At 47.1% G+C, this 11,722-nt stretch overlaps 1 protein-coding gene across 1 annotated transcript in view; it reads left to right on the forward strand.

Annotated features, from left to right (window-relative positions):
* sh3pxd2aa (SH3 and PX domains 2Aa) overlaps positions 1-11,722 on the forward strand; it is a gene marked incomplete at its 3' end in the record, with an annotated part of 53,018 nt that overhangs the window by 22,705 nt on the left and 18,591 nt on the right. Inside the window, exon 3 of the mRNA XM_080522745.1 lies at positions 2,042-2,170. Within this exon, the coding sequence (XP_080378871.1) occupies positions 2,062-2,170 (109 nt within the window). The 5' untranslated portion in view covers positions 2,042-2,061. The remainder of the gene's footprint in view (positions 1-2,041; positions 2,171-11,722) is intronic.

Genomic DNA, 11,722 nt, shown 5'->3' on the forward strand with positions numbered 1-11,722 from the left:
CCTGTAAAGTCATTGTCATACACGTTTTTATTGATTGATTTGTTTCTACACGTGTGTGAAGAATTGTGCAAAATGTTAATATAATATATTATGCCAGTCTTTGGGAATTGCTACTAATATAATATATTATGCCAGTCTTTGCAGTCTATGCTACTTAGTCCATTTCCAAGAAGGTTTGTGCAACATGCATGCTGTGTTAGTGGTTGCACAACACCTGGGGGCCGGTTGCATCAACTCTTGGATAAGGCTGGTCGAAGGGCCTAGTTTTGAAATGAATGGTGGAAAACAAACCGATTCAGAGATAGGTGAGAGTCAGGAATGGGGTCAGGGAGGGCATGGGGGGCAGGGGTAGGGGGGTGCAGTAGCCTCTGCATACTCCCCCCCCCCCCCCCCCCACACACACACACACACACTCACACACACACACCTCCACACCACCAGTAGTACACACAGCGGGGCCTCTGTGGCTATCATCTGCCTCCTGCATGTTCCCTGTTTTGACCGTCTCTCTCCACTCCACGCCTTTTTTTTTCTGCTTTCTCTCGCAATCAATTTCCACAAGAACTCCCAGAATGCATGTCTAGGTTTGCACTCCGTACGCGGAGCGAGCGGTTGGTGAGGGTCCAAGGTGCCTAGCGAAAAACACGGTGCGCCGCCAGCATTTGGAGGTCGTCCTCCAATGTTTGGACACACTCCTGGAAACAGCCGTAAACTGCGTCAATGTCATAAAGGATAGGTCCGTGTTGACGTCCTGCTATTCGCTGGGCATGGATGGTCTTTTTTTCCTCATTTGAACCATCTCTCTGGTGGGCAAATTGAGGATGTTTTTAGAACCAAGTCACTGACGAGTGAAACATGAATGCACCTCTGTGATAGGACTTACATGAAACAGGGAAATGTACCGGTAGTGTCAAAGATAACATTTTAGGCAGTATCGATAATATGAACTTTACAGTTCAGCCTCGGTTCAAGTTTATGAATAAACGAAATCACGCCAGAGAGCCTTTCACCACTTAAATAGTTGAGTTGTAATACACATTTACAATCTGTAGCATAACAATAAAAACATGCACCGCATAAACGCAGTAAATGAAGTCATAGCTGGCATTCAAGAGGTTAAACCTCGCTGAAGGAGAGAGAGAGGGGGGGGAGAGAGAGAGAGAGAGAGAGCAGCCTAACCCAAATGAAATGCTTTCTTCTTGTGTTTCACATAAACATAGGCCCAGCCTCTGTCTTTCTCCCTCTCCCTCTCTCCCTCTCCCTCTCCCTCTCCCTCTCCCTCTTTCTCTCTCTCTCTCTCTCTCTCTCTCTCTCTCTCTCTCTCTCTCTCTCTCTCTCTCTCTCGTTCCCCCCCCTCTCTCTGCTCCGGCCCACTCATATGTTTCTATTTAAGGCCAGCAGTGCCGACTGCCATGATTGGTGTGTTCGGCCCCCCTACTCCCCGTCCAACGGCAGACTCCCAAACCCAGCAGAGGGGAGGCCTTTCCGCTCAGCCACACTGTTGATTTTCCAGAGGGAAACTTCACTCCAGAGTGTTCATCTCCGACCGTTTGCAGCTCCCTCTCTCTCTCCTCTCCTCCTGTTTCTCTCCTTCTTTCTCTCTATCTCCCCCCCTCCATCTCTGCCGAGCTTCTTTCTTCTTCGGTTTTGCGTGTTAAGATTTTGGAGTCCCCCCCCCCGCCCCCCCGTAACGGAGAAGCTTGAAGCAACTAACCCAGAGCTGGCCGCTGTGTTTATTTTTTTCCTATCTCTCTTTTCGTCTTTTTTTTTTTTTTTTTTTCTCCTTTTGTTTTTCTTTTCTTCAAATGCTTCTCTGCCCGTTGGTGTGGGCCGGGGGGCGACTCTGCTATATGGCCAGACGCTTGGGATTATGCAGCGACGTTCTGAGCTTGCGTTCTGATTGGTTGGGGAGGAGCGGCAGCAGCGGTGGCGGCGCAGGGTCAGCCAATGGCGGTCTACCGGGTGCGGGGCGGCGGGCGCTCGCGGGGTGCCATGGCGGGGCGATGGCTGACTGCGTGTTTTTTCCCATCGTCCACTGCAGGGCTTGACAGCTCGGACCCCATGGTGCTGGAGCAGTATGTTGTGGTGGCCAACTACGAGAGGCAGGAGAACTCTGAGATCAGCCTCAAGGCCGGGGAGACGGTGGACGTGATCGAGAAGAGTGAGAGCGGTGAGTCATGTAAACACACACACACACACACACACACTCTCTTTTTTTCCTCTCACACAAACATGCTCTCTCTCACACACAAACATAGATACAGCACTACACACAAACACACACACACACACACACACACACACGCCTACACGCACTCAGCACCTCCTTCACTCTCCCCTCTCGTGGTATCACTCTCATGGTCTGTTTTCCTCCACTCTACCCTCTTTGTCCTCAAAAATCCCCCTCTCCTCTCCCCCTTGTTACCCCCCTCCCCATCTTCTCACTCTTTCCCTCTCTCTCTCCCTCCATCTCCTAACTGAGGCTTGGCTCCACCTGGAGGCTCTGTTGGACCAGCAGTCCAGGGTGTGTGTGCGTGTGCGTGTGTGTGTGTGTGTGTGCATCTGTGTGTGTGTGGCAGCTGTAGGCTGCAGGCCAATCTGTTGCCTGGTGCCTGAAGAATGTAGACTAGACGTATAATTAATTGTCCACAAGTGTAGAGTGAGATGTGTTAACTTCATGTGTGCAACTGCAAAGGTCCACAAGTGAAAGTGTTTGAAAGGAGCGATAGAGAGACAGAGAGAGAGAGAGAGAGAGAGAGAGAGAGAGAGAGAGAGAGAGAGAGAGAAGGAGGAGAGGACATTTCTGCCTGATCAGCTTTTTGCTTGTCATTATTGAAGCTTAGGGATAACAGACAGCATAGACTACACTTTTAATTCTGTTTTTCTTCAACTCCCATCAAGTTAACTCGAAACATGCTCCCACAGAGGACAGTACATCCTTGAGTTGTTTGAATTACCAGAAAGCAGATTTCTGATATAACGCCAATTGTCTTTGGTACTGTATAACTGTGACTAACACAACCTAAACACGAGACGGACGAATATGTTTACAGTAGAAAGTGGTATCCATTTCCTGGCTCTTGTGTTTTTGTTATTCTGTCTTTCCTTTTGCAAACTCTATTTAGCTACACAAGAGCTGGATCTCATTTAACCATGCTTGCTGGCCATTGACAGCTTGCAACTTGCACAACTCAAGATGAACAGCAACAACAACCTATCCATTACCTACTGTCAGCAGAATGTTGGCCTAGATACACTAAAGAATTCTCCTATCTTACCTCCACCTCTTATCTCCATGTGCTTTTTTGCTTACAGAAACAGCATTGTCGTGCACATCTTTGAGTGATTATGGGAGTTAATGAGTCACGTTTGCCGTCTCTAACCAGCTCCTTGCTGTCCCTTAATGGCTGACGGTCTCTCGTGCTCTACTCCCTACGCTCCATGTGTTTTTGACATTAAGGGGCCGTTTGAACAGCTTTCTGACTGTATTTCTGTATTTCCTATTCATCCTCACAGTACAGTGAGACAATTGTCCAGTTTGGGCCCGAGACAACAGCGCTTTGGGGAACGATTGCTTTTGCAATGCGCTCCTTTGTGAATGCTCCATTTTATGTAAGGCCAAAAGGAAGCTAATCTCATCAAAAATATGGGAAATCGGGGGATGTGACGCAGATGTGTGAGACGTTTTTCTCCTTGTTGGTTTGTGAGGTTTTTTGACACTGTCAACCTTAAAGCTGCTGTGAGTTATGTTTTCGAAAGTGAATTTTTTGATGCAGCTCCAATCCCCCAAGAATCTTTGTACAGTCACCCGCCAGTCATTAGATGTTTCTTTAATGAATTTTTTTCAAATATAAACTGCCTGTTCGTCTGCCAAAACCACGGCATAATTGGTAGCACTGACACTGTGCATGTCTAAACTCCAACTGGCTCCACAAAGTCAGCCAAACTCAAATGTTTGGTTTAAACTGAACCCGGAGGAAATATGCGAAAAAGCGACAGCTTCAATGTTTTGAAAAATCCAGCGGAAGAAGAAAATATCATCAGCGAAAGAGCGCAATGTTGTGTCGTCTGAGTCGAGTTATTGCTCAAGCTGATTGGTTGCCCTCGTACTAGGCCAGAGAAGTGGAGCAGCGGTGGTGACATCATCCAGTGGCCATGCCAAGTTAAACACATCCTAGAGCTTGTATAATATCTCACAACTTCTCTCTTCCTTCTCTCAAGGCTATATTGCAGTCTCCACGACTACCTTCTTATTCCCTTTGACGTTTTGATCCCAGAAACACTGATGATCATTTAACATCCGAATCCCTCCATTTCTAAGCCCCTCTATTTTTTTATGTTTGGCTCACTGTACTTTTTCTTAGTTTTTTTTTTTCAGCAATATATGCTCTTTGTTATCATATATACGGAAAGAAAAGTTTCATGTCCAACCTCTGCCAGTGAAAAACATAAACCACTTTTGCAGCAGTTTCGTCTGTTCCTGCACTCTTGACCTGATAAAGTAATGGTTCAAATCCAGAGTCGGATGTTGTTGTTATACCCCTGCTAGAAGTTATTGGCCTTGTGTGCTCCAGTTCAACTCCAGCTGTTTCACTGGATTGTGTCAACAAAGCCCCGTGCAGCATCCATCCGTGAGGCCTGCCGATACTGTAGCATGTGTGTGTGTGCGTGTGTGTGTGCGCGTGTCTGTGTGTGTGTGTATGTGTGCGCGTGTCTGTGTGTGTGTGAGTCCATGTGTGTGTGTGTGTGTGTGTGTGTGTGTGTGTGTGTGCATGTGCATGTGCGTGTGTGTGTGTGTGTGTGTGTGTGTGCATGTGCATGTGCATGTGTGTGTGTGCACGTCTACGTCTGAGCGCCTCAGATTTACAAGCTACTATCTAGTAAAGGGAGATTTATGGAGGGCAAGATGGTGGACACGCCAGTATCTTCTTAAAAGGAGAAGAGGAGGCCAAGTCTGGGCCAGTGTCCTGGTTTTCTTTCTCCTGTTATTCTCTTGGACATGGGAAACCGTGGAGTGTCAGACTCTGGGGGATGGAATGCCTCAGATGGAAAAAATAAATTCCATGCGTGACCAGAAGTTCTGCTTTCCGACAGAGTTGGTTGTCGTCACGACAACTATCCAGATGACTGATAACTAACAACCTTAGGAAGGTCTTCATTTGCTCAATTGAACCTCCTTTGGAGTGAACATGCGCTTCAAATTCTGATATCCTTATTTCACAAAATTGTTGGCAAATCTTAGCCATCTTTGGTTTCTGTGATATGGGTATATAGCGAGGAGGAGGAGGAGGAGGAGGAGGAGGAGGGGGGGGGGGCATGGAAAAATCCCCTTTTTTCTGTTTCATTACCCTGCCTAATGGATCCTGCAGGAGAAGCGTGATGCTATACTGCAAACAGGATCCTTTGGGTTAGTGTGCCGCGCGTCCCACAGACCCAGCCGGAGAAACCATTTGCCCAAATACCTCCCTTCTCCCTTCTCCCTTCTCCCTTCTCTCTCTGCCAGGTTAGTAGGGGGATTTTGTAACCTAGCGAATACACCATAGGCCTGCTATGTGGTCATTAGGTTGGGTATTCTGTCACCATCGACCTTAAAGAGTTTATGGACCCGTTGCTATGGTTCCTTAACTCCAGATAATCAACGTAAAAAGGTCTTCATGAAAGCCTACACACTCAGTATGTCCAAGACTGGAGATGGATGAACCCAGGTAATGTGCGGTAATAGGCACACCCCGCCCCTCTGTCTCTGCCCAGAGGACAGATATACACTGGCATCGCCCCCGTCCAACCCACCAGGGGAGGCTGGTGGAGGCAGAAATCGGAGGACACGCTCATTGTAATGGAACGAGTTCCATTCCATGCATTATAATGTCATGTGTAATCTGTTCTCTAATTTCTACCTCCATCAGCCTTCCCTGATATCCACTTATCCCTTCCTGAAACCTGCCCTGGGTCTGGAGCTAGGACAGACTGGGGAGTGGGTTTGCCTTGGCCCAGGGCCCTGTTCTGATCAGCTTGATGAGGGCAAACCACTGGGCCAAGCACTGGGTAGGAACTCCCTATGTGTCAAACCTTACACTGCATAACTCAAGCGACAGCTTAGCTTAGCGTTAGTCTCACCTCTTAGCGATTAGACAGACAGCCTGCGATTTATTCAGTCATGGTGGTGAAGTCGCAAGCCTTCAGAATCTCTGCCTGTGGGCTGCTGAAGACAGTTCCTCGCACAGGAGAGACGCCAGCTAGAGACTTAGCCTTACCCCGGGCCTCTAGGTTACCAAACAAGACTTCAATCAAGGGGAGCGGTTTTTCGAAGGGTTAGCTTAAAGGATGTCCTGGCTCAGGGGCGTGCTGTTTTGGACGGAGCTCGGATGTGAGGTGGTATCTTAGCCGTAGCATCACACTCAGGCTGTAAAAAGGACACCCTGCTTCTAATCAGGGAGGTAGCGTTGTGAGCTCAGAGATGGGCTATCATTCACGCGACACCTGGCTTAGCATTAGCTTCACCTTCGTCCAGGCAATGACGTTGCTAACCTGCTTCAATCACCATAGTAGAGAAGTGGCTATAAGTCTTATGGATCTCTCGGATAAGAAAAGAGCTCACACGAAAGAGGCCATAGCCAAAGACTCACCTTGAGGCTGTAAAACAAAACTGCCAGCCTGTTTCAATTAGCATAGCAGAGGGCGATTTGTGTAGAGATACTCGGCTAGCTTAGCTTTAGCGTCCACCATCCGAGCTTTCGAAAATTTCTCTCATTTCATTCATTTAATGACCTCAATAAGCGTGAGGCATGGGGTTAGCCTGGAGGAAGACTTTGTGTTGGGTCTTTCTCACACACACTCAGGCAGGCATGCACGCACACACACACACACACACACACACACACACACACACACACACACACACACACACACACACACACACACACCATGTGGTGGTTCAAGGCCCTGTTGAGCGTGATGTTTAGTCAACAGGCTAATGAAAGCCCCTCTCCCGGATATCCCATTACACATGTAACAGAACTACAACAGTAACCGAAGCTTTGTGTTTTTCCGCAAAACTTAAAACGGGTAACACGAGCATCGCCCGCGGGGATGCAGCCGGTTCCGGTCTGTCCCCCAGTCACGTTATACAGTTGTCAATAAAGATTTGAAGGCTTGAAATAGAATGTGACTTTCTAGGATAAAACAGCATGAGGGTTGGGTATCGGCCTCATAACTTCTCTTCGGTTTGAGCGGTTCTGGCAACGCTTTGAAGTGTCCGTCAGGGGATTTTTTTTTTGACAGTGGGTGTTTTATTCGTCTCTACTTTGCCAATTAGATACGCAATATTTAAAAAAAAAAAGAATTGTAAAGTTCCAAAGGGACTCAGCAACGTGTTCAAAGGAGATTCCCTTGTTAAAAGAGTCCGACGTCATGGTAGGGATTTTGTCTGCTCTTCGTTTGATCCATCCATCCCATTTTGAATAGATATTATTCATCACATAAGCCCAGTTTAGTCCTAGGTTTGATGGATATCTATACGGCCTGGGGTTTGACCTGACCAAGAAAATATAACTCTGCCCCAATGACCCTACACTGTATCACATTCACCTCAGGGCTTAGGGAACTGTGTGATAGGTAATTAGGATGGCATTAGCGTCTGGCCTTGTTCACGGGTTGTCGTTTTAGGACAGCCATAATTGTTTCAGAGCTATTTTAAGCTCACTCACTCTGTGTCCTCTACTTCTGCTTACGCTGCAGGAAACAGGACAGGGTCCCGACGCAGCATCCAGCGCGATGTTCGCGGTTGGATCTGTTGTTCATTATGGCGCAGTGATCAAAACGAGCAACACAATCGCGATCATGGCTTCCCTCAAAACTCACGTTTCCAACAGGCGTCGTTGACGAAATGTTTCGAAAGCCGTTTTCTCTCCTAGGCCCAAAAAAAGAAAGCGAAAGGAAAGTTTTTCTTGTGCTGTTTTTGGATGGGGAATGTGTGTGGAATACTCCCTCTTTGAAGACCTGGCCAAACATCTGCTCTCTTTCTCTCTCTTTCTCTCTCTCTCTCTCTCTCTCTCTCTCTCTCTCTCTCTCTCTCTCTCTCTCTCTCTTCACTCTCTCTCTCTCTCTGCCTTCCCCTCTCTCTCCTTCTTTTACTTTCCCTCTCTGTTTCTCTCACTTTCCCTCTGCCTCTCTCTCCCCAGCTCTTTCTCTCACATTCACTTTCTTTCTTCCTCTTTCTCCCTCTCTTCATTGCTCTCAGTACCAGGCCCATGAGGATGTTTGCGCTGAATGACTGCAGCCTTGTTTACACTGTGACCTTATTCACACCCGGAGAAGCAGACAAAACCACTAACATCCTGTAAAACAATTGATGTTCTACCATAGTGCTGCACCCAAAACTAGCAATTAGTGTCCTTTCTCATGTCAAGTGTAGTCGAATATCAAACGTCGATACCAATTCGTTTGAGTTTTTTTTGCAGGTGTCTCTTTCAGACCTTTTCAGGATGTGTATGTTTTGGTGGTTTTGCGCCTCATAAACCATGTGAAATACAGCGAATTAGGTTTGTTTCTGACAGAACCGAAACCAAAAACTGAAGAATGTATGTTGACCAGTGTTATACAAAGTACACAGGAATGGTAAATGGTAAATGGACTGCACTTATATAGCGCCTTTATCCAAAGCGCTTTACAACGGCCTCTCATTCACCCATTCGCACACACATTCACACACCAATGGCGGCATGCTACCATGCAAGGCGCTGGCCCGCTCACTGGGAGCAATTTTGGGGTTCAGTGTCTTGCCCAAGGACACTTCGACATGTGGCTAGCCGGGGCTCGAACCGCCGATCTGCCAACCAGGAATCAGACCTGCTGTAGTTAGAATCAGACCTGCTGTGTGTTTGAACTAAAAGCTGCCTGAAAAGCAGGTTGATTTCCTCTCTATCCAGCACAACAAAACAAAACAAAACTGCCAGCCTGTTTCAATTAGCATAGCAGAGGGCGATTTGTGTAGAGATACTCGGCTAGCTTAGCTTTAGCGTCCACCATCCGAGCTTTCGAAAATTTCTCTCATTTCATTCATTTAATGACCTCAATAAGCGTGAGGCATGGGGTTAGCCTGGAGGAAGACTTTGTGTTGGGTCTTTCTCACACACACTCAGGCAGGCATGCACGCACACACACACACACACACACACACACACACACACACACACACACACACACACACACACACACACACACACCATGTGGTGGTTCAAGGCCCTGTTGAGCGTGATGTTTAGTCAACAGGCTAATGAAAGCCCCTCTCCCGGATATCCCATTACACATGTAACAGAACTACAACAGTAACCGAAGCTTTGTGTTTTTCCGCAAAACTTAAAACGGGTAACACGAGCATCGCCCGCGGGGATGCAGCCGGTTCCGGTCTGTCCCCCAGTCACGTTATACAGTTGTCAATAAAGATTTGAAGGCTTGAAATAGAATGTGACTTTCTAGGATAAAACAGCATGAGGGTTGGGTATCGGCCTCATAACTTCTCTTCGGTTTGAGCGGTTCTGGCAACGCTTTGAAGTGTCCGTCAGGGGATTTTTTTTTTGACAGTGGGTGTTTTATTCGTCTCTACTTTGCCAATTAGATACGCAATATTTAAAAAAAAAAAGAATTGTAAAGTTCCAAAGGGACTCAGCAACGTGTTCAAAGGAGATTCCCTTGTTAAAAGAGTCCGACGTCATGGTAGGGATTTTGTCTGCTCTTCGTTTGATCCATCCATCCCATTTTGAATAGATATTATTCATCACATAAGCCCAGTTTAGTCCTAGGTTTGATGGATATCTATACGGCCTGGGGTTTGACCTGACCAAGAAAATATAACTCTGCCCCAATGACCCTACACTGTATCACATTCACCTCAGGGCTTAGGGAACTGTGTGATAGGTAATTAGGATGGCATTAGCGTCTGGCCTTGTTCACGGGTTGTCGTTTTAGGACAGCCATAATTGTTTCAGAGCTATTTTAAGCTCACTCACTCTGTGTCCTCTACTTCTGCTTACGCTGCAGGAAACAGGACAGGGTCCCGACGCAGCATCCAGCGCGATGTTCGCGGTTGGATCTGTTGTTCATTATGGCGCAGTGATCAAAACGAGCAACACAATCGCGATCATGGCTTCCCTCAAAACTCACGTTTCCAACAGGCGTCGTTGACGAAATGTTTCGAAAGCCGTTTTCTCTCCTAGGCCCAAAAAAAGAAAGCGAAAGGAAAGTTTTTCTTGTGCTGTTTTTGGATGGGGAATGTGTGTGGAATACTCCCTCTTTGAAGACCTGGCCAAACATCTGCTCTCTTTCTCTCTCTTTCTCTCTCTCTCTCTCTCTCTCTCTCTCTCTCTCTCTCTCTCTCTCTCTCTCTCTCTCTTTCACTCTCTCTCTCTCTCTGCCTTCCCCTCTCTCTCCTTCTTTTACTTTCCCTCTCTGTTTCTCTCACTTTCCCTCTGCCTCTCTCTCCCCAGCTCTTTCTCTCACATTCACTTTCTTTCTTCCTCTTTCTCCCTCTCTTCATTGCTCTCAGTACCAGGCCCATGAGGATGTTTGCGCTGAATGACTGCAGCCTTGTTTACACTGTGACCTTATTCACACCCGGAGAAGCAGACAAAACCACTAACATCCTGTAAAACAATTGATGTTCTACCATAGTGCTGCACCCAAAACTAGCAATTAGTGTCCTTTCTCATGTCAAGTGTAGTCGAATATCAAACGTCGATACCAATTCGTTTGAGTTTTTTTTGCAGGTGTCTCTTTCAGACCTTTTCAGGATGTGTATGTTTTGGTGGTTTTGCGCCTCATAAACCATGTGAAATACAGCGAATTAGGTTTGTTTCTGACAGAACCGAAACCAAAAACTGAAGAATGTATGTTGACCAGTGTTATACAAAGTACACAGGAATGGTAAATGGTAAATGGACTGCACTTATATAGCGCCTTTATCCAAAGCGCTTTACAACGGCCTCTCATTCACCCATTCGCACACACATTCACACACCAATGGCGGCATGCTACCATGCAAGGCGCTGGCCCGCTCACTGGGAGCAATTTTGGGGTTCAGTGTCTTGCCCAAGGACACTTCGACATGTGGCTAGCCGGGGCTCGAACCGCCGATCTGCCAACCAGGAATCAGACCTGCTGTAGTTAGAATCAGACCTGCTGTGTGTTTGAACTAAAAGCTGCCTGAAAAGCAGGTTGATTTCCTCTCTATCCAGCACCTGTTCACGAATAAAAGTATCCTACTTATGACAGGAAATGAGCACTCGTGTTGTGAGCGTACGGCATTCAGCGATATATATTTTTATGGCACTTTAAGAGGTTGAGTGAACTCAGCCTAAGCACAAATCCCAGCCCCAGTATGTGGGAACATGGTGACACACACACACACACACACACACACACACACACACACACACACACCACACAGGGCCCCTGCCACCAATAACACGGTATGATGATTTAAACCTGTTAAAACAACAGCTCCCCCCCGCTCCCCCCTCACTACCCCACCACTGTACTGTATGTTCAGATGGTCTCCAATATGTACTTCGTTAGTCAGCCATCTTTTATTTGGCTTGTTCTCTAGCTTGGCACATTTTTACAGCTGCCTCCTTCCCCTCCCCTGCCTGGTCCCACCCTAACCCCCATGGCTGAGGGGGTGACAACTTGTTTTTTCCACATCCATGTCCATGTTTCGGTGATTCAC

This window comes from Nansenia antarctica, assembly GCF_963989245.1.
Source record: "Nansenia antarctica genome assembly, chromosome: 2".
Classification (NCBI taxonomy): domain Eukaryota; kingdom Metazoa; phylum Chordata; class Actinopteri; order Argentiniformes; family Microstomatidae; genus Nansenia; species Nansenia antarctica.